The sequence below is a fragment of the Monodelphis domestica genome, chromosome 3, assembly GCF_027887165.1.
Source record: "Monodelphis domestica isolate mMonDom1 chromosome 3, mMonDom1.pri, whole genome shotgun sequence".
In the NCBI taxonomy this organism is placed as follows: Eukaryota; Metazoa; Chordata; class Mammalia; order Didelphimorphia; family Didelphidae; genus Monodelphis; species Monodelphis domestica.
The window spans coordinates 98358739-98380245 of record NC_077229.1 but is presented as its reverse complement, the minus strand read 5'-3'; the positions used below and the strand labels follow the sequence as shown (position 1 = coordinate 98380245).

At 38.3% G+C, this 21507-nt stretch overlaps 1 protein-coding gene across 1 annotated transcript in view; it reads right to left on the bottom strand.

Moving 5' to 3' along the window:
• Positions 1-21507, bottom strand: part of LOC100013445 (DNA (cytosine-5)-methyltransferase 1-like) — a 43421-nt gene that overhangs the window by 488 nt on the left and 21426 nt on the right. Inside the window, exons 15-30 of the mRNA XM_056822775.1 lie at positions 19250-19365; positions 18822-19023; positions 18574-18707; positions 18092-18265; positions 13426-13647; positions 12309-12501; positions 10982-11060; positions 10613-10744; positions 10130-10412; positions 7438-7579; positions 5000-5166; positions 3282-3459; positions 2777-2972; positions 1178-1341; positions 685-801; positions 236-326 (exon numbers count right to left, since the gene is read on the bottom strand). Coding sequence (XP_056678753.1) covers positions 236-326; positions 685-801; positions 1178-1341; positions 2777-2972; positions 3282-3459; positions 5000-5166; positions 7438-7579; positions 10130-10412; positions 10613-10744; positions 10982-11060; positions 12309-12501; positions 13426-13647; positions 18092-18265; positions 18574-18707; positions 18822-19023; positions 19250-19365 — 2590 coding nt within the window. The remainder of the gene's footprint in view (positions 1-235; positions 327-684; positions 802-1177; positions 1342-2776; positions 2973-3281; positions 3460-4999; positions 5167-7437; positions 7580-10129; positions 10413-10612; positions 10745-10981; positions 11061-12308; positions 12502-13425; positions 13648-18091; positions 18266-18573; positions 18708-18821; positions 19024-19249; positions 19366-21507) is intronic.

Below are 21507 nucleotides of genomic sequence, written 5' to 3'. Positions count from 1 at the left end.
AGCAGAGTGTTGGAATCCTCAATCTTTACTTAGCACCTGACACCCAATTAAGGAAGCCCACCCAGAAAAGGGACTCTCCCAAGTGATTTCCCACCAATCACCTACAGTCTGAGTTTAGGCTCATTGAGAAATAGGGAGAGAAAAAGACAACTGAGCCACCACACACTATCCTAAAACATAACAGCACATAACCATCTCACACACCAGAAAGACTTCTTGCCATACTGAGACCTACCTGTGGCATTCTCTTTCAGTTTGGCCAACACACAGAGCTTGATCTCCAGGCCTATGGCTTTGGCGAGGGGTGGAGGCACTGCATTACCCACCTGCACAGAAGGAAGAAGAGACCTTGGTTTTGTGCAATAGGGTCCTGTGAACACCTGGACTTTCAGCACACTCTCAGAGGACTTGAATCAGGGTGCTATTCTACCGGAAAGGAGAATTTTCATTCCATTCCCTAGGTTGCTTTTGAATGGATCTTAGAGACTTCACAGCAGCTCAGGCTCTTCTAGTGGGAAAGGCAAATGCAATTTATATCAGGTATTCATTTGGCAAGAGAGCATTTTATGTTGGTCAAGGGTCAACTGCACTAAGTAATAAGATAGTTCCTAATGAAAAGCTGTCTGATAATTTCAGAAATATGTTCTCCATCCAATAAAAAAGCCATAGGAAGCTAATACTGACCTGTTTATGTTTATCGGGAATATAACCACAAAATCTGTAGGAATCTGGGAATCCTTGGGACCGGGCACACTCCCGTACGCTTACTACTCGGTGCTGTTCTGGGTGAAGTACTCGACCCTGTGGACAGAAGAACCCATGCTATCAGCCCCCAAGTTTTCCTTTCAACAGAAAGGATATTGGGGGAAATGAAACCACTGACAATTCTCATTCCTGTAACACAATGGCCAAAAAGCAGGATCACTGCTTCACTGAAATAAAGCTTTGGGAGAAGTAACAGATGCCCCACTGGAAGATGGATTATTGGAGCATGTATGAATATAAGTAGCGATGAAAACAATACTCTGAACTGAATGGCCACCCAGGTAATGACAGCTGGGCCTCAAAATGTAACTTGTGTAGAGCAGCTCTGCAAGAAATCGTGACTACCAACATTGTTAAGTTCCACGAGTGGGAAAATTACTGAATTCCACTTTCTCCCACCGTATGTTCTCACCTGTGTGCCCATAGGTTCTGGATCTGTCACTGTGGTGCTGAAGAAGCCATCCCATTCCAACCTTCCATAGAGTCCTGCCCAGTGGTTGTGCCTGTTCCCAGTGTGGGGCAGGCACCATGGAATCAAGGTGTTGAACTGTTTATCTGCAGGATCACAAGGTTTACCTGAGTGGAAGAAGAACCAAGCAGAGGTAAATGCCTATTTGGTATTGTTCATTATGAAAAAGGGAATGTTGGGCTTGGAACAGCACCTTTTGCCAAAGACCAAATTAAAGCTTCAAATGACTATGCAATCTAAATGGAAAAGGTCACATCATAAGGATAATTAGAAGGAAGGACATACTTTTCACAAGCATATCAAGGTAGAGAAAATTTGATTTTTAAAAATAATTTAAGATTTTTTTGTTTTAGCAAAACCTACCTTTTTCAACGTATCCCTCTCTACCTCTCTGAGGCAGAGAATTCTTAATCAAAAATGGATAGATGCAACCATAAAATAGAAATTAGACAATTATAAAAACTGAAAAACTTTTTAACCAAAAAAAAATGCAGCTAGAATAAAAGTATTTGAATAAAAAAAAAACTTTACCTAAAATATTTTTAATAGAAAGCTTGTTATCCAAGACATATATGTGTATGTGTTGTATGTATATGTATGTCTATGGAATTTACTAGAGAAAAATCACTAAGCTGCTCATACTTTTTGGTCCAGTGATCCCCCTGCAGAACACATAGGAGGAGAAGGTCAATGATAGAAAGAAAAGGTCAGAGGATCATAAGACCATAAACTCAGAGTTTGAAGGGACTTGAATTATTTATCTCATCCAACATCCTCACTTTATAGATGAGGAAACTGAGGCCCCAGGAACAGAAGTAGCCCAGGGTCCCAGACCTTGGGAGTGTCTAAGGCAGAATTAGAACAAAGTATTCACAGCATCATGGCAGCAAAAACAGGAAACAAAATGAATGCCTACAAATTGGGGAAAATGTGGCCAAAAATGTGCCCTAAAAAGTGACAGATGAGGAATCTGGAGCATTGGCTCAAGATATGAAGAGTGACAAAAGTGGAACCAAGAAAACAAACAAAAAAAAAATATATATATATGATGATCGTGACAATGGAAATAACACTTAAGGGCTGCTGAATTCTGAAGGCAAGTTGTAATGAATAATCTTGATCTTGAAGAACCAAAGAAGCTTTCCTCTCAGTTAGGGACTACAGACTACATATGATACATATTGACTTGTCAGTTTGACTTAAATGTTTCTGTTACAAGGAAGGGCTTAGTAAGAGGATCGTATGGACCAAGGGGAAATATGATGGAATATCAAAAGCAATAAAAAATTTTAAAATGAAAACATGTGGTAGGGAACAAGGTCTGAAAAAGCCAGTTAAATTTGCTTATTATCTTTCAAGTTTTGAAATAGGAAGCCTCCCCAAATAATTTCTAGGAAATATTTCACTGCCCACTTATATCACCTAGTGATCCATTTGTAAATAGGTAATATGAAGACCATTTAGAATTAATGAAAGACAAGACATGAACTTAACTCTCATCCTTTTTGAGAGAGCAGGTCCAGGAGAAGGAAAGACCCCTACCTTCTGCACAGGAGCAGACACCTCTGAGTGCTCCAGTGTTACTGCGTCCATTCTTTTTATCATGATGTGTGTATCTCAATTTTCTGGTTGTAGATCCATCTGAGAGACGGACCTCAATGTTAGGCAGGTCACGCCAGTCTGATCCTGGGGCCAAGGGGATGTATCTCATTCGGCCAGCTACCAACGCACTCATATCCTGCAACCAAAATCACCATTTCCTTTCCATGTTGCATCCAAACCCTCTTCCCACCCAAGGCTATGAGACATGAATAGATCAGATTCTAAAAAGTATTTTAGAACTTAAAATAGCAATAACTTGAGAACATTTATCTCATGAAAGTAAGGTGGTAAAGTAATTTTCCTTAAGAGAATACCATTATTCATGGAGAAGAACAAAATATCTAAAGGATGTAAGTATCTAAAACCAGCTACCAAAATAGATGAATGGGGAAAAAAGTGAAACTTGCTAAGAAGAGACAGTGGCTTTCTTTACAATAAGTCTTACCTTGCAGATATGATCCCTGAGGATGGGCTGATACTGTGAGCCCCTGATTTGCCTTTGGAACCAGGACTGAGGTTCTCCATTATAGGAGATCTCCAGGGCAGAAGCGCCATTCTTAATCTCAGGGAGGTCTGACATTGTGTCACGTACAGTGATGGTTCGGAATGGAGCAGATTTCATTCTGAAACAGTGCAACCACCAGTAGAAACTTAGATTCTGAAAACTTTTTATCATATATCAATCACAATGCAGAAGAAGGGAAACGCTGCTTTGGTAGTCATTCTATTACAGAATCTCTTCTTTTCCCCTCCAAACTTCTCCTGGTTTTCCTATTTGACCATTTCTTCTCAATCTCCTTGGCTGGACCATCATCATTCATGCCCCACACCCTCGACAAGGGTGTACCCCCAGGCCTTTGTGCTGGGTTCTCTTCTCTTTCTACACTGTCTCTTGGGGAATCTCATTACTTTCCACAGGTTCAACTAACATCTCTAAATAGAAGCCTTCCAAATATATATACATATATAAAACCAGCCTCCACTTCTTTCCTAAGCTCCAAGCCCAAATCACCTACAGCTTGATGTACATTTTCACCTACCCAAGTATCCCATAAATACCTCAAAAGTTAGCATATCAATTTCCCTCCCCAAACTCCACCCTCTTTTTAAAACTTTCTTATTTCAATGCTGGGCACCACCTAGAAACCTAAGAGTCCTCTTCCATTCTTCTTCCTCCCTAACCTCCATATTTCATCAGTTGCCACGGCCTGTTTATTCTACCTCCAAAAACTTTCTTGAATCTGACCTCTTCTCTCTTTTCATTCAGCCACCATCTTGGCTTGGGCCTTTATGACTACTCAACTAAACTCATATTAACCTGCAAATTGGTCTCCCTATTTCTTCTCTCTCCCCATTCTACTCCTCACACAACTGTCAAATATGTGCTTTATTCCTAAAGCACAGGTCTAACTCGTGATGTCACTTCACTGCTTAAGAAGTCTCATGGTTTCCTCCATTGTCTCTAGGAAATAATTCTTTTGGCACTTAGAGCCAACTTCCTAATCTGGCCCCAGGCTATCTGTGCAAATTGATTCCACATTTCTCCCCCCACATACTTCATGTTCTGGCCAAAATGGCCTCTTCCTTTGCCCCCTGACATTCTAATTCATGTCTCCATGCCCTCATCGGGCTGTCTTGCTCTCTACATCGCAGGATCTCTGCTTCCCTTGGGTCTCATCTGAAGAGGCCTCTCCTGATCTCCTTTCCTCTGGGTTCTCTCCTGACCCTGAAATCACTTTGTTTCTATTGTATATCTATTTATCTGTGAATATGTTGCTTCTCCCTAAAAAAAAAAAAAAATAAGCTCCTTGAAGACAAGGGCTGTTTCCTTTTTCTTTTTCTATCCCTCAGGGCCTAGCACAATGCCTGGAACACAAGAAGCACTTAAGTCAGAGCTGAATACTTTATGAGTGTATAAAACAAACACTACCAAGTCAGACAACACTAAGCACAAAGAGAGGCTACCAAGCAAGGAGGAGCATTCCACTACTCTGTACTGTACACACCTTCTCTCTCCTTTTATTCCTACCTAGGACCTAAGGCCTACCAATGACACCTGGAGACAATTAGCTCTGAGGATTTTATAGAAGGTTAAAGAGCTTGCTGACACCTGCAATAGGGATTATTTCCTAGGATAAATGGAATACTTCTGCATTCCTTTACCTTTTTATATTGCTAACAAATCTTTTGTCATCCACCAATACACTGAGCTGGCAGGCTCGGGGTGCGAATACATGCAGGGGCTCCGGAAACATGGGGAGTTTCTCGCCTGGGGCTGCAGCCAGGATGATGGCCCTTCTTCGAGTTTGAGCAATACCATACTGGCCAGCCTGGACACAGAAGACAAAGCATAAATTCTACAAAGTTAGCCCAACACACTAGACATTATTTAAAAGTAAAGGTTATCTATTTCTGGATTCTAGATCTACCTGTGAAATGAAAAACTGCAGATATGCATACCAAGGGAGATTTTGGCTTAGGAACAAAAATTATATCTATTGAATTTTTATTACTTAAATCAACCACACAGCTTTAAAGTTGATGCTGAAGTCATGCTAATTTATCTAACCATATTAAAGTCCCTCACCATAGTAGATCACTCTAGGCCATCTCATGGCACTACCCAGAAGCTCTCTCTTAAGATTCAGTTTTGCCAATGTCTTTTGTTTTTATGTTATTTCTGTATATACCTTACCCGACCCCCTCAAGAATTGAACCCTCCCTTGTAGCAAAGAAAATAAATTAACCCAAAACACTGATAGAGACCTCAATTGTCAATCAGTGTATGCATCATTCTGCCCTAGAAGTACCCCATCTCTCTGCCAAGGGAAGGATGGTAACGTTCATTTTCTATTCTTGGGGACTATTATTGATTTTCCATTAATTAATCATACCACCAACCATCATCTCTTAAAGTGCCTGATATTCAAAACAGAATAACTCATCATTGCTTTCAAATTGAATGTTTGGTCTTTCATTAATTTGATCATTAACCCTCTAACATGAGGCAAAAGCCTGACTTCTATGTCATCAGTAATATTCATGCCCCATGGAAATTAAACATTATATGATACACCACAATAAGCTCAGAAACAGATAAGTGACATCAATATTAAAGTCATAACCAAAAAAAAAAATTAGAAAAAAGCCCCTTCAAGGACCTTTCAGAGCCAAAGCTAGGGGTGATTCTTAATGAAACAAGGAGATTAACAACAACTAACACAAATAATTTCAATTACATCAAACTGAAGAGCTTTGGTGTAAGCAAAATTAACACAATTAAGATAAGTGAAAGCAACCAATTGGGAAAAAGATTTTTTAATAAATACCTTTGATATGGATCTAATATCTATGATATTAGTGAGGCAATGAACAGAAATATTTAGGATCAAAAGCTATTCCCCAAAAGGCAAATAGTTAGAGGATATGAACAAATAGTTCTCAGAAAAGAATTTCAAATTATTAACAACCATGAAAAAACACTGCTCCAAATTACTCATTTTAAAAATGCCAACAAAACAATGCTGTCCTTTTCTCTTATACTTGGCAAATTGGCAAGGATGAGAAAAGATGTGAATAGACAAAATTACAGAGATTTTGCCAAATCAGGTGTGCAAATGCATCACTGATGGAACAGTGAATTTGAACAACCATTCTGGAAAGCAATGCAAATGTCCACTAATGATCCAAGGAGGCAAAGGATTAAAAAAAAAACCATATATTCCAAAATATTTACAATAGTATCTTTGGTAATGGATTCTCACAAACTGAGAACAAGTTGTAGTACCTGAATGTGATAGGCTATTATTACTCTGTACAATAAGAAAAGATGTTTATGATGGATATAGAAGTAGGGGAAAACATTTTAACTGATAGAACATGAAGTAAGCAGACCTAAGAAAGCAACAAACATGCCTAGAAAAGTAAGTGGAAAGAACAACAAAACAATCATATTGTTCAAATATTGATTTATTTATAATGATCATGCTTGGACCCAAAAAAAGATGAGAATGCATGTTCTTTGTGAAGGTGGGAGGACTATGGATGAGACACTGTATACGATGTCATTCTTTTTTGACGTGTGTTAGTTTTGTTAACTTTTTTTGGGTGATCTTTCTTATAAGAGACAACTCTATGGCACAGTGTCCTTGGAAATATAAGTGACATAAAAACAAACGATATCCAATATGAACTTTCTTTTTTAAGGCAGACTCATGTACGGGTTAGAGGCACAGCTAACCAGTTGGACAAACATGGAACATCTTTCATCTAAAAGAGAATAGGTATTAGAACTTATTAAAGTATCACTATGAATAAACTTCATTTCTTCTTTTAAGAACCCAATTAGCTGAAGAAAACAGGATGTGAGAAAGGATACTGGTTGAGAAAAATAAAGCTATAATTTTATTTCACTTTAGGAGACAAATGATTTGAAATGCTAACAATAACTAGAGTCCATTCTAACACACACTGATAGAAACCATGAAAAGCAGATATAGTAACAAGTATAACACACTCAAGACCAAAGACACAGAGGTGCCAATTCCATCAGCATCAAATTCCTCAGTTACCTTTCTCTCTCCTGTAAAATCTGAGCCTACCTGTAATACTCCAAACGTGCACTGATATCCCATTCGAACTAGACATCGCAGAGTCAGCTTCAGGACCATGGAACGTTTGAATGACACAAAGTTTCTTACATTCTCTAGTAGGAAAAACCGGGGTCTGTAGTAATCACAGTAGCTGCAGGAGAACGGAGAGGAGTCAAATAAGAATCTTTGCAGAAAGGAAGAATGACACCAACAATCTATTGATAACTTTATTGCTGGGTAAGAGTTGATTGAGCTCGTTAGAAGAGACATTCAAAGTGGCTCAGTGAACACAGAACCAAGCCTAGAGACAAGAAGTCCTGGGTTCAGATTTGGCCTCAGACACTTCCTAGCTGTGTGACCCTGGACAATTCACTTAACCCTCACTGCCTAGCCCTTTTCATTCTTCTACCTTAGAAATGATACTCAGAACCAATTCTAAGGCAGAAGGAATGGCCTAAAAAGAGACAATCTATCAGAACTGCATAGTATAAGTGAACCTCCCCTTCAATAGCACTTCTAGAACTTGAAATAGAAAATATATTGTAAAGAAACAATCATCAAAACTATCTCATATTGGTTTAAAAATAGAGAGACAGGTCGATGGAACAGAACAGATGAAGAAAGAAATAGAAATGACGAAACTCAAAGCAGAAAGCAGAAATTACTGAGGAAAGAAGTCCCTAAAAACTGCTGGGAAAGCTAGAAAGTAGAATGGCAGAAATCAGACTTAGACCAACATGTTATACCATATTCCACAATACATTCTAAATGGATAGATGACCTTAATATTCAAGATCATACTATAAAAAGTTAGAATAGAAATAGACCATATACCTTTCACATCAATAAATGGATGATATATTTTTAAATAACAAGGAAAAGAAGCAATTACAAATGTTACAAAGTAGCTGATTTTGATTACAAGAAATTGAAATGCTACACGGTACAGCAATATTGTATAATGATCAACTGAAAATTTGGCTACTCTTAAGCGATGCAATAGATCTGGGACAATTCTAAAGGACTTATGCCTCCCTCCAGAGAAAGAGTTGAAATGCAAATCATAGCATCCTCTCTTACACATCAGTTTATTTACAGTTTAATTTTGAGATTTTAGTTTTGTATGAGTGTTTTCTTTCAACAATGGCCAATATGGAAGTGTGTTTCACATGTATGCATGGCCCAGAACAAATTGTTTACCATCTCCAAGTGAGGGATGGGAAGGGAAGGAGACAATTTGGATCTTATAATTGTGGAAGACATGCTGAAAATTATCAGTGCATGTAATTAAGAGAATGTCTTTAAATAAAAAAAAATTTAAAAACTTCTGTAGACAAAATTAAAGTACTTAGGACACAGGGAAGAATGAAGGAAATAATTTAGTGAAGCGTGAAGGAACATTTATATAGAGAGCCTACTATGTGCCAGACACGATTCTAAGCATTTCACAATTTCATTTGATTCTCACAACAATCCTGAGATAGATGCTGCTATTATCCCCATTTTGAACCTGAGGCAAACAGAGGTTAAGTGACTTGCCCAGGAACACAGCCAATAAGTGTCTGAGTGAGGCCAGATAGGAGCTCAAGTCTCCCTGGCCCCCATGCCCAGAACTTTATTCACAACATCACCAATTGCCTCTATCTGCCTCTAATCAAGAAGGAAAAAAATCTTTGTATCAAATTTCTCTGATAATGACTTGGTATCTTAAGACAAATAATTAACAAATACAAGAACAAAAGTCATTCCCCAAAGGATAGGAATAAACAGTTCTTGAAAGAAATCACAAACTATAAATGACAGGGAAGAAATGACAGACTAAGAATAAGAGAAATGCAAATTGAAATAACTCCAAGATTTGATCTCCTACCCTGCAAACTGACAAATATGAGAAAAAAAACAATAGTAATTGTCACTACTGGATGGGTTGGAGAAAGATAGGCACACTGATTAACTGTCAAGCTGTGAATTAGCACAACCATTCTGGAAGGCAATTTGGAATTATTATGCAAACAAAGAAACTAAAACCCATGTCCTCTCACCTAGAGATTTCATTATGGGGCTCTTACCCTAAAAGGAAATCTGATATGAAAGTCCCCATATATTTAAAAATATCTATAGCAACACTTTTTGTGAAAGCAGACAACTGGAAACAAAATAGATGCCCATCAGACAAGGAATGGCTAACCAATTTGTGCCACAAAAACACAATGCAATATTACTGTGCTATTAGAAATGAGTGGGATGAATATGGAGAAGCATGAAAAGAGCTGTCAACAGATACAGAGTGAAATAGAGCCATGAAAATGATATACATAATGGCTACAGCAATGTAAATTTTAAAAAAGGTACAAAAAAATGGAATATCCTATGATCTTTGTCTTTATCAAATACTTATGTGAGGTAGCTCTCTGAAAGAGGGATGGGAAAAGGCTACTGAGAGAAACTATGATGATATGTAAAACAAGAGACATCAATAAAAACTTTTTAAAAAAATCAAATTTGTCTTTTTGCAAGCAAGTTACTCTGTAGCAAATTTGCACACAGGAGAATAGAAAGGCTAAGGCCTTGCACTCCACCAGGCTGAAGTAGTGACTCTGCTCTACAGCAAGGCCATCCTCACTAGGAATGTGAGGACTGCCTAGACTTGTCACCTCTACAAGCTAAGATAAGGGGATGGTTATCCCCCAGCACCATTCACCTGAGGAACGAGACAACTAGGGAATTCTTGAACATGGAATAAGTGCTTGAGTTGAAGCGGTTCATGCCACTAAATCCTTGACAGGGTGGGCCGCCACACAGCATTTCTACATCTCCTTTCTGAGGCAGCTTCTGGCCCAGGGAGTTGGTCTTCTCCCCAGACATAACCAGCTTCAGGAGAATATTACAATCTTCTGTGAACACAGTGGTCTCCGGATTATTCAGACGGAATGCCTGGGCCCCAAGCTCCCACATTTCAATGGCCCACAATGTTTCAGATATTCCTAGAAGGAAAAAAGGAAAAAAAAAAAGAAAAAAGGTTTCAGGCATTGTTTAAGAAGATACTACACTATCTTTAAGAGCATTATAGTCTCTTTAGCTAGAAGGATGAGACAAAGAGTTCAAGAGCCCTTGGAGAACAACCCTGCAGGGAAATTAAAGGCTCAAATTGGAGTGTCCAGGGGCAAAAAATTGTTGCCTTTACCTGCTTGATGAAAGCCTTCAGACAATCCTCCACAGCCAGAGAACACGTCCAAAGTGCGAAGCTTGGGTGGCTTTACTTCTATTGTTTCATGCTCACTTGGCTCTACTGCTATAGATTTTCTCCTGTTTTTGCCTAAGGGCAAAGAGATTCTTGTGTTTTCTTTTTTTTTAATTAGTTCACAATTGTTAACCCACAAATCACACCAAAAATAGGGATTCTACCTGCCCAGAAAGTCCCAATGCCTTACTATTTCAAAGGGATTATCAAAGACTATAGAATAAGACAAAAGGAGGAACTTAAAATTTTCTTTGGCTTATAAAACAGAAATGGAAAAAAAATCTTTCAAAATAAGCCTTGAATACAACCAACCTTTTCCCTTCCCTTTATTCCCAGGGCTACGGGCATGGTTTGGAGGATCTTCAAAACGTTTCGTTTTTGCATTATATGCCTAAAAGAATAAAAATCTGACATTAGTTACTTCAAATAAAAGGATAAGTCCATTTAACAAACATTTCATCCATGTCTCAGGGAAGAACAAATTGGAAGAGACTTCAGAGGGGATACTATTTAACCTCTATAATAATTCATTCCATAATATGGCTGATAAGCAGATATATATTCTCTTCAAGTCCTAGAGTAGACCTGAGTTCAAATCTGTCCTTAGACACTTCTTAGCTGTGTGATCCATATCACTTCACTGAACCCAGTTTGCCTACCTCCTTATCCTATCTTGAGAATTATTAGTAAAAGGGGCAAGCTGGGTAGCTCAGTAGGTTGAGAGTCAGGTCTAGAGACAGGAAGTGTCTGTGCTCAGACCCTTCCTAGCTAGGTAACCCTGGGGCAAATCACTCAACCCCCATTGCCTAGCCCCCCTCCTCACCCCCCAAAAGAAAAGAATTGTTACTAACATAGAAAAAGAACCTATAGTGATGGGGAACTCTTCCATCTTCCAAGGTAGGCCAGACATTCCCCCTTTAACTATTCCATCACATTAAAATGTGGTGTCCAGAATTGAAGACAATATATATGCGATGGGAACTGGGCAAATTACAGCAGAACAATCATCTCACTCATTTAAGGTACAGATTTTATCAACATAGCTCAAGATTAAATTGGTTTGTTTTTTTGTTGTTGTTAAGCTGCTAAGTCTTCATTAAGATATAAATGCTCTAAAATGTACAAGTCTTTTTCATGAACTATTGGCTATCTATGCTAAACTTGGGGTAAAAAAAACAATTCAAGTTCTATACTCTAATAATTTCTCCTTTAATTCGGTCTCATTATTTCAGTTTGCTGAGATCTTTTAATGTATTGATTCTTTCATCCAATGTATTAGCTCCCTCCTAATTTTGTGACCTCTGTAAACCTGGTATGCCTTCCTAACACACAAATCAATTCAGAAGGAAGTTGACTGGACCAGAACCAAGGATACATACTGGGGACACTATACTAGCCTCCCCACCCCACCTCCAACAAAAAAAATCTCACATTCAGTCTGAGGACCAATACTAGACAAGGCAGAAGAATGACAAGAGCTAGGCAACTGAGGCTGTAACTTGCCCAGGATCTAACCCAGTCAAAACATGTCTGGAGCCACACTTGAACCAAAGTCCTCCCATCTCCAGGCCTGGCTCTTGGCTCACTGACCCACCTAGCTGCTCCTACTTCTAAGAAAACACCAACTTATAGGCATCACCTCAAGGAAATAGAAGCGATCTGAGCCGCCAGCAGAATAATCCTGAATACATTCTGTTAAGTCTTCCCCATACTCTATGACACAGCGGCCTTGCACAGCCTTGAAATCCACAATCGCTTCCTCATCACTCCAGTAGAGCAGATTAATATCTGCATGATGACTTGCGTTCATTGATTTGTGGGTATTTTCTGGTCTATAAGAGAAGAAATTGGTTGTAAAATACAATTCTAGAAAGGGTTTATTTAGAGGGATATCACAAAACCCAATTTCCTCCCCAAATCTCCACTACTGGCCAAGCATGTAGCCTTCACCCACTACCCTCCATCAAGTGTCATGGGAAGGAATTCATCAAAGGTACCCCAGTTTAAACAGACACAACCTGGGAGGGATAACGTTCTTAAGCCATTAGCAAGCAAAGTGGTGTTGTGAGCTGATTGGTGCCCAATAGTGATTAGAACCCTGAAGGAATAGTATGCTGGACAGAGAAGTTGGGGTAAAGTAAGGCTATGACAAAAAAAGGTTAGTGGCTGTAAAAGGCCACAAAGCATAGGACTGAGTGATACAAAGGCAGTGCTAAGCAGTTGTAAAAGTATTCAAGAAACTACAAACTGCTCTAAACAATCACTCTACGGCAAATATTAATAGTACGAAAATAGGTCTTAATCAATGACACATGTAAAACCAGTGGAATTGCTCATTGGCTACAGGAAGGGGAGGAGAGGAGAGAAGGGAAAGAACATGATTCATGTAACCATGGGCAAATATTCTAAATCAATTGAATGAAAATTTTCAAATCTAAAAAAAAAAGATACTACAAACTAAAGAGGTGTTGAAGGGAGGAGAGGCTCCAAAAGGGAAGGGAAATCCTTGTGTTCTTTCAAAATTGCTTAGGCTGACCCCCAAGAAACAATGGGCTTTGCAAGCTATAGTATTAACATTAAAATACTGACACTACCAAAAGCCATTGGATAGTCACTGAGTCTGCACCATATTCTACTATGCTAAGGAAAATCTCAAGTATCTGAATTTACCATAGACATGTTCATAACTGAGCACTGAGCAATTTCTTGGAACTTTGTTACTTGCATGAGTAGTTAATTGTGTAATTGCTGCCAACCTGTAGAATTTATTAACTCTAAGCTTGATGTCAGCTTCATTGGGCTTGCCATTACTGCGTTTGCTACAGAAGATCTCTTTGATGCGGCCAATTCGGTATGGTTCAGGGGCATTCTGGTTGCTGCCTTTAATATACTCTGAATGTTTCCGATAATATTCTGGGTAGAGTTCCTCATCCACAGACTCCTTCTTTGACCTCTTGGTTGGGCTACACAACTTTATGCTGAAAAAGATGAAAGAAATGGTATCCAGAAAGATCAAAATAAATACAACATTTAAAAAATGGACACAATCTCCCTTGGTATCTGATTGGTTTGATCAAGAGTCACTGTGTCATAAAACTTCTTAAAGCCAGTAGGTATAGCCAATACAAAGTATTAAAAAGATTTCATTTTGTAGACTGTTATCATCTAGGAGAAAGGAATTTAATTCTTATTTCATTATGTATATTCTCTTTAGGATCTATATTCACATGGTAGTAGTTTTTTTTTTTTTTAAAAAAACTCTAACCTTATATCTTAGAATTGATACAAGTATTGGTTCCAAGGCAGAAGAGCAATAAGGGCTAGGCAACTGAGTCTGTTTTCCCAGGGCCTGATTTCCCAGAGTCACACAACCAGGAAGTATATGAGGCCAAATTTGAACCCAGGTCCTCCTAACTGCAGACGTAGCTCTCTAGCCACTGAGCAATCTAGCCACCTCCACTGTAGGGTTTCTATTCTCCAATCTCCATTTATGCAGAAGGTTATGGTCAGAGAACTCTGGCCAGCGAATTCACTGGGAGCCATCACCTGGGTTGCCTCCTATTCAGAGACTTGGCCTTGACTACACTTTAGGTGACAAGATTCCTCACTGCTAAACTGGGAAATATCACTAACCCTGAGAAGGCATCGACCATCTCCTTCAATATAAACAGCACCATTCCAGTCTGGGCTGGATTCAACATGAACAGAATGAATGCCTGCTCTCAACTTCAGAGATTCCTTTATAGTTTCTTTTCTTGGGGTGACTTGCTTGAATTCTCACACCTGTTTAATTGGCTTCACTAAGCAGGATAAACCTTTCAAGTGTTTATTGGGCACCTATTAGCAAAATGCTCAATCCCAGGGCTCACCCATGCCTTACTGGGAAATGACAACTTGACTAAACACTGACATTTAAGCAAGGCTACATGATCTGTGCTGGTGGAGAAAATAGCCACTTGTAGAGGATTGGAGAGAGCTGACAGAGCTAAAAAGGGAATTCAGTTAAGAGTAAGGATATATAGCTTCAAGTTTCAGACTGGCCCCTTCTGAACCTCAGTTTCTTCACCTGTCAAGTGAAAATAATACTTACACTACCATTCAAAGCAGGAAAAACCAAATGAAACTATTATGTTACAGAAATATAAGGCACCATGTGCTTAGTAGGACTGTTCTGTTTCACCAATGATGTTTGGCATAAATTCTAATTGAAGTCAAGCAAGCTTCTCAAGTTCTTGTCAACCACTAACAGATCAGTTTATGTAAGCTCATGGTGTACCTACCAGATCCTGCCAAAGGTGTAAAAAGTCTCCCAAGGGAAGAGCTTATGAACAAGAGATAAGAGTATTAAGAAGATGTAAAATGAGTAATTTTGATTCTATTAAAAGGCTTTTGTACAAATAAAATTAATCAAACCAGGATTAGAAGGGAGACAACAAATGGGAAAATTGTTTATAACAAATGTCTCGATAAAGGTCTAATTTCTCAAATTTATAAAGCACTAAGTCAAATGTATAAGACTACAAGCCATTCCCCAATTGACAAATGGTCAGAGGATAGGAATAACCAGTTTTCTGATGAAGAAATCAAAGCCATCAATAATTAAATGAAAAATGTTCTAAATGACTCTTGATTAGGGAAATGCAAATTAAACAGTGCTTAGGTACTACCTCACACCTATCAGATTGGCCAATATGGCAATAAAGGAAAGTGGTTAATGTTGGAGGGGATGTGGCAAAATTGGGACACTAATGCATTGTTGATGGAGTTGTGAACTAATCCAATCATTCCAGAAGGCAATTTGGAACTAAGCCCCGAGGACTATAAAACAATGCATGCCCTTTGATCTGTAATACCACTACTAGGTCTGTATCCCAAAGAGATATTTAAAAAGGGGAAAAGGAACTACTTGTACAAAAATAGTTATAGCTGCTCTTTTTGTGATGGCAAACAGGAAATTGAGGGGATGTCCATCATTTGGGAAATGGTAGAACAAATTGTAGAATATGTTGATGATGGAATATATTATAAGAATATATTATATTCTTGCCATACCCATTGAACTACCAAAATACTTCTTCACTGATTTAGAAAAAACCATAACAAAGTTCATTTGGAAGAACAAAAGATCAAGGATATCCAGGGAAATAATGAAAAAAACACATATGATGGGGGCCTTGCAGTCCCTGACCTTAAACTATATTACAAAGCAGCAGTCATCAAAACAATTTGGTACTGGCTAAGAAACAGAAAGGAGGATCAGTGGAATAGACTGGGGGAAAGCAACCTCAGCAAGACAGTATAAGATAAACCCAAAGATCCCAGCTTTTGGGACAAAAATCCACTATTCGATAAAAACTGCTGGGAAAATTGGAAGACAGTGTGGGAGAGACTAGGAATAGATCAACACCTCACACCCTACACCAAGATAAATTCAAAATGGGTGAGTGACTTAAACATAAGGAAGGAAACCATAAGTAAATTGGGTAAACACAGAATAGTATACATGTCAGACCTTTGGGAGGGGAAAGGCTTTAAAACCAAGCAAGACATAGAAAGAATCACAAAATGTAAAATAAATAATTTTGACTACATCAAATTAAAAAGCTTTTGTACAAACAAAACCAATGTAACTAAAATCAGAAGGGAAACAACAAATTGGGGGGAAAATCTTCATAGAAACCTCTGACAAAGGTTTAATTACTCATATTTATAAAGAGCTAAATCAATTGTACAAAAAATCAAGCCATTCTCCAATTTATAAATGGGCAAGGGACATGGATAGGCAGTTCTCAGATAAAGAAATCAAAACTATTAACAAGCACATGAAGAAGTGTTCTAAATCTTATAATCAGAGAGATGCAAATCAAAACAACTCTGAGGTATCACCTCACACCTAGCAGATTGGCTAACATAACAGCAAAGGAAAGTAATGAATGCTGGAGGGGATGTGGCAAAGTAGGGACATTAATTCATTGCTGGTGGAGTTGTGAACTGATCCAACCATTCTGGAGGGCAATTTGGAACTATGCCCAAAGGGCGACAAAAGAATATCTACCCTTTGACCCAGCCATAGCACTGCTGGGTCTGTACCCCAAAGAGATAATGGACAAAAAGACTTGTACAAGAATATTCATAGCTGCGCTCTTTGTGGTGGCCCAAAACTGGAAAACGAGGGGATGCCCTTCAATTGGGGAATGGCTGAACAAACTGTGGTATATGTTGGTGATGGAATACTATTGTGCCAAAAGGAATAATAAAGTGGAGGAGTTCCATGGAGACTGGAACAACCTCCAGGAAGTGATGCAGAGCGAGAGGAGCAGAACCAGGAGAACATTGTACACAGAGACTAATACACTGTGGTATAATCGAACATAATGGACTTCTCCATTAGGGGCAGTGCAATGTCCCTGAACAATTTGCAGGGATCTAGGAGAAAAAAACACCATTCATAAGCAAAGGATAAACTATGGGAGTGGAAACACCGAGGAAAAGCAACTGCCTGAATACAGCGGTTGAGGGGACATGACAGAGGAGAGACTCTAAATGAAAACTCTAATGCAAATATTAACAAAGCAATGGGTTCAAATCAAGAAAACATCTAATGCCCAGTGGATTTACGCGTCAGCTATGGGGGGTGGTGGGGAGGAAAAGAAAATGATCTATGTCTTTAACGAATAATGCTTGGAAATGATCAAATAAAATATATTAAAAAAAAGAATATATTATATTCTTATATAGTATTATAAGAAATGACAAGCAGGATCATTTCAGAAAAAGCTGTAAAGATCTGCAGGAACTGACAGTGAAATAAGCAGAAGCAGAATAGTGTTCACAGAAACAGCAATACTGTACAAAGATTATCTATAAAAACTTGACTACTCTCAGCAGTGTAATAATCTGGGACAATTCTGAAAGACTTATGACTGGGAATGCTATCCATCTCCAGAGAAAGAACTGTTGGAGTTGTCCTTCATATCAGCATATTCATGGTTTTATTTTGGAGTTTTGGTTGTATATGAGTTCACTCTTACATCAATGACCAATATGGAAGTGTTTTGCATGACAAAAATAATTTTTTTACTTCCTAAGGCAAGAAAAATATAATTCTCAATGTAGACAAGAATTCATAAACTGAATCACTTTTCAGTTATGTCTCTTAGAAACATATTTCACATGATATGTTGAGGCAGAAATATTGACTGAAGACTAGAATAGATTTAGAAAAAGTAACAAGCTTTACCCAAGCAAAGATGAATGTTTTGAAAATGTAAATCTCCTATTTGAAAAATGTTATCTCTGACCACTAAATTTTTTTTGAGGGAAAGACATTTTTTTCTGTTTAAATCATACTTCTTAAAAATAACTACCAATAATTTCACATAGATATAAAAATACGGATACACTGAATGAGTGAATACTAACTTAAATCCAAAAGCCTCTGGCAAGAAGAAGACTCCATCTCCTGTCCTATACTGTACTCCATTTTTCATTGCCAAGCCATACAGCACTTTGTGGTCTAGCTCTTCCAGAGGTTCCGTTACTTTGGGAATTTCCTTCTGCCTCATTTCAGCAAGTCGGGCACAGCTTATACAGAACCTGGAAGAAAGGAAACAAAAAGTCAGGTGACTGCTAGTGATTTAAGCAGAAGAGAATCAAAACCAAGACTCCAACTCTGCTGGATCTGTCCTGGCTGAGGAGGTGACTTTAGGAAAGGGAGACAATTTTTACTGCCCTGGATCTCTGGGCTTTTATAACTTTCTTTATTCCACATCTTCTTCAACTTTCTATTACTCCAGCAGACACAATTCCTAAGATTCTGTGGCAATGGTATCCAGATTAACAATGGAACTGAACTGCAAACACAGACTTCAGACTAACATATGTCTTCATTACTAAACACTCACTTGTATTTGTTCTCCTCAGTAGACTGGATCTTTGGAGGAGATTCAAATCTTGCATAGTCTTGGTCATACCACATCTGGTAGAAATAGGTTCTACCATCATCTTCAACCATTTTAAGCTCCATGTCCAATCCCCCCTTTAGAGAGCAAGAGAAAACAGGTTTTACATGCATTGAATATAAACATTTTAACACAACATAGTGAAGTGGCTGGCTAAAGGGCCAAAGCTAGGACACAAGGTTCATGCCTACCTCCATGGACCAGTTTTCTGAGGGAGCTTTATAAATCACATTCACTTTGCCATGGATGTAAGAGAGCTGCATATCTTCACACTCATCTACCAGGAAGAGCTCCAGAGGATCTGATGTTGCCCCAAGGACAGTATCTATCCCAGCACAGAACCAGTGAGCATGAAACATCTGTCCACTGCTATCTTCCCATAATGCAGTGATTCTAGAATGAAAAAGAAAGTCCTAGTTATTTAATTAAAGAATATTGTCCCATTTCCAAAAAGGGGCTATTTAATGCTTTCTCCTCTAGAAAAGATTAACTACTAAGAAAGAATATTTCAGTCCTAAAGGGTTCTGGGTCAAATATTTTGTTTCATTCTTTTGGTCACAAGAAAGAATTCAAACTGAAGGAGTAGGTGGGAAACTAAGAAGAGACAGGCAACACAAACCTTGCTAAATATAAGGGTTTGGTGGGATCATCAGGACTGACAGAAACACAGTCTCCCACTTCAAGAATTTCAGAGTCAATGCACACTTTCTGGTAGTAATCTTTCTTCCCATCACTCTGTAAAAGCAAAAGCATTGTTAATAAGGCCACGTTTTATGTATAATGATAGTTTAGTTTGACCCTACAAATTAGAGGGTCCCCATTCCTTTATTCCTTTCTATTATAACTGTAAGTTTGCAATTGTCTTTAAATGCCCATTCCTACAATGGTTGATAAACAGCAATGGAAAATATAAGCCCATTTTTAAAACGTTAAAAAATACATCTTTAGCTAGTGACTAAGGGGTAAAAAATTCTTGTTCCATAACTTAGCATATGGTGAAGGAGAAAAGGGCATTTCCCTCCAAATACAAAAGAAAGGTGTTCAAAATAACTTTCCTCAAGCAGACACTTGAAAGTCTAAGGGATGCAAAGCATTGAACTGAGGGTCTGAATACACTACCAGCTCCTAACTCTCCCACAAATGTCTTAAAAACCACAGAAGGGAAAAACTTAAATAAAATAAAACTTTAATAAAAATTATTTAATGTGGAAATATTTTTAAAATAATTTGGGAAATGAAAACACTTTTAGAACATTCATTCAAAACCTCAATTTCTGCAGCCATTTAGTTTACTTGGCACAAAAGTTGACAAATTCTGCTATTTCTAACACATCACATGTCATGAATCTAAGCAATACTGGGTCTGAAGTAAGGCAGACCAGACTCCAAATCTGACCTCAATCACATAATTAGCTGTATGGATCCTGGGCAACACTTAACCCTTCTACCTCAGTTTCCTAATCTATAAAATGAGCATAATTATAGCACCTAGCTCTCAAGGTTACTATGAGGACCAAATGAGATCTGTACAGTATCTACCACCTGATAAGTCCTTAATAAATCCATATATTCTTCTTTCTCTCCACTCTCAAAACTACCACCTTTGCTCAGGTCTTTATTATTGCTTTTCTAGATTACTGCAACTATCTCCTAAATGATTGCCCAGCCTCAAGTATCCCTCCCTTGCCTGAGCACTCCAAACCATCCTACATACCACTATCAAAGTAAGTTTGCTTAAAGTGTAAATCTGCAAACCTAAAGAAATATTAACTGCTCATCCGTGGCCTAAACCAACATAAAAGAAAAGGCAATACTAACTAACTAAACATGCGTATCAGTGCCATGCCAATGAAACTGCAAAAATAAAAAAACACACTTTACAAGAACAGAAAAAATAAAAAAATTCATCTGAAGAAAGAAAAAGTCAAGCAAGCATCTCAAGGAAAATAGTTGCTGTGCCTTTTTTTAAAGTGGGGAAAAAAATGAAACTTTAACATTCGCAGATCTCAAACGATATATCACAAAGCAATATTCATCAAAATAACCTGCTATTCATTTAAAAGGAGCAGCTAGATGGCAGCACACAGGAAACAGAGCTCCAGGCCTGAAATCAGGAAGACTTCCTGACCTTCACGTAACAGGCAATCTGGTCTTCTGGACTCCAGACACAACATTGCTTAGATTGAAGACATGTGAAATTAGAAATAGCAGGATTTGTCAGCTTATGTGCCAAGCAAACTGAATAGCTACAGACATCGAGGTTCTGAAGGAATGTTCCAAAAGTGTGCTCATTTTCCAATTTATTTTAAAAATATTTATAAGGTACTGGCTTCTCAGGACATCTCCCTGAGCTCAAATCTGACCTCAGACACATATTAACCAAGTGAATAGAGGCAAGTCACATAACCTCATCGGAAAATGAGCTGGAGAAAGTAATACCAAACCACTCCAACACCTTTGCCAAGAAAACCCCAAATGTGACCACAGGAAGTCAGACATGACCGAAACGACAGAATAACAACAACAAGTGGTTTAAAAAATTGAGAGATTTATTAGGAAAAGATTGGGTATGTAACAAAGTAAACAGGGTAGCCTGGTGTATAACAAATCCAAAGACCTGAGTTATCAGATAAGGACTGACAAAAAATGCCAAAAGAACTAGAAAGAGACTGACAGAAATTAGGTATTTACCAACTTCTCACACTCTATATGAAGAGAAACTCTAAAATAGATACAAACCTTAGCCATGAAGATTCTGTCATAAGAAAAATAGAGGAGCTAAGAAGAAATGACCAAATCTGATGGATAAGGGAAGGATTCTTGGAAGCAGTTGGGTGGCTCAGAGGATTGAGAGCCAGGCCTAGAGACGGGAAGCCC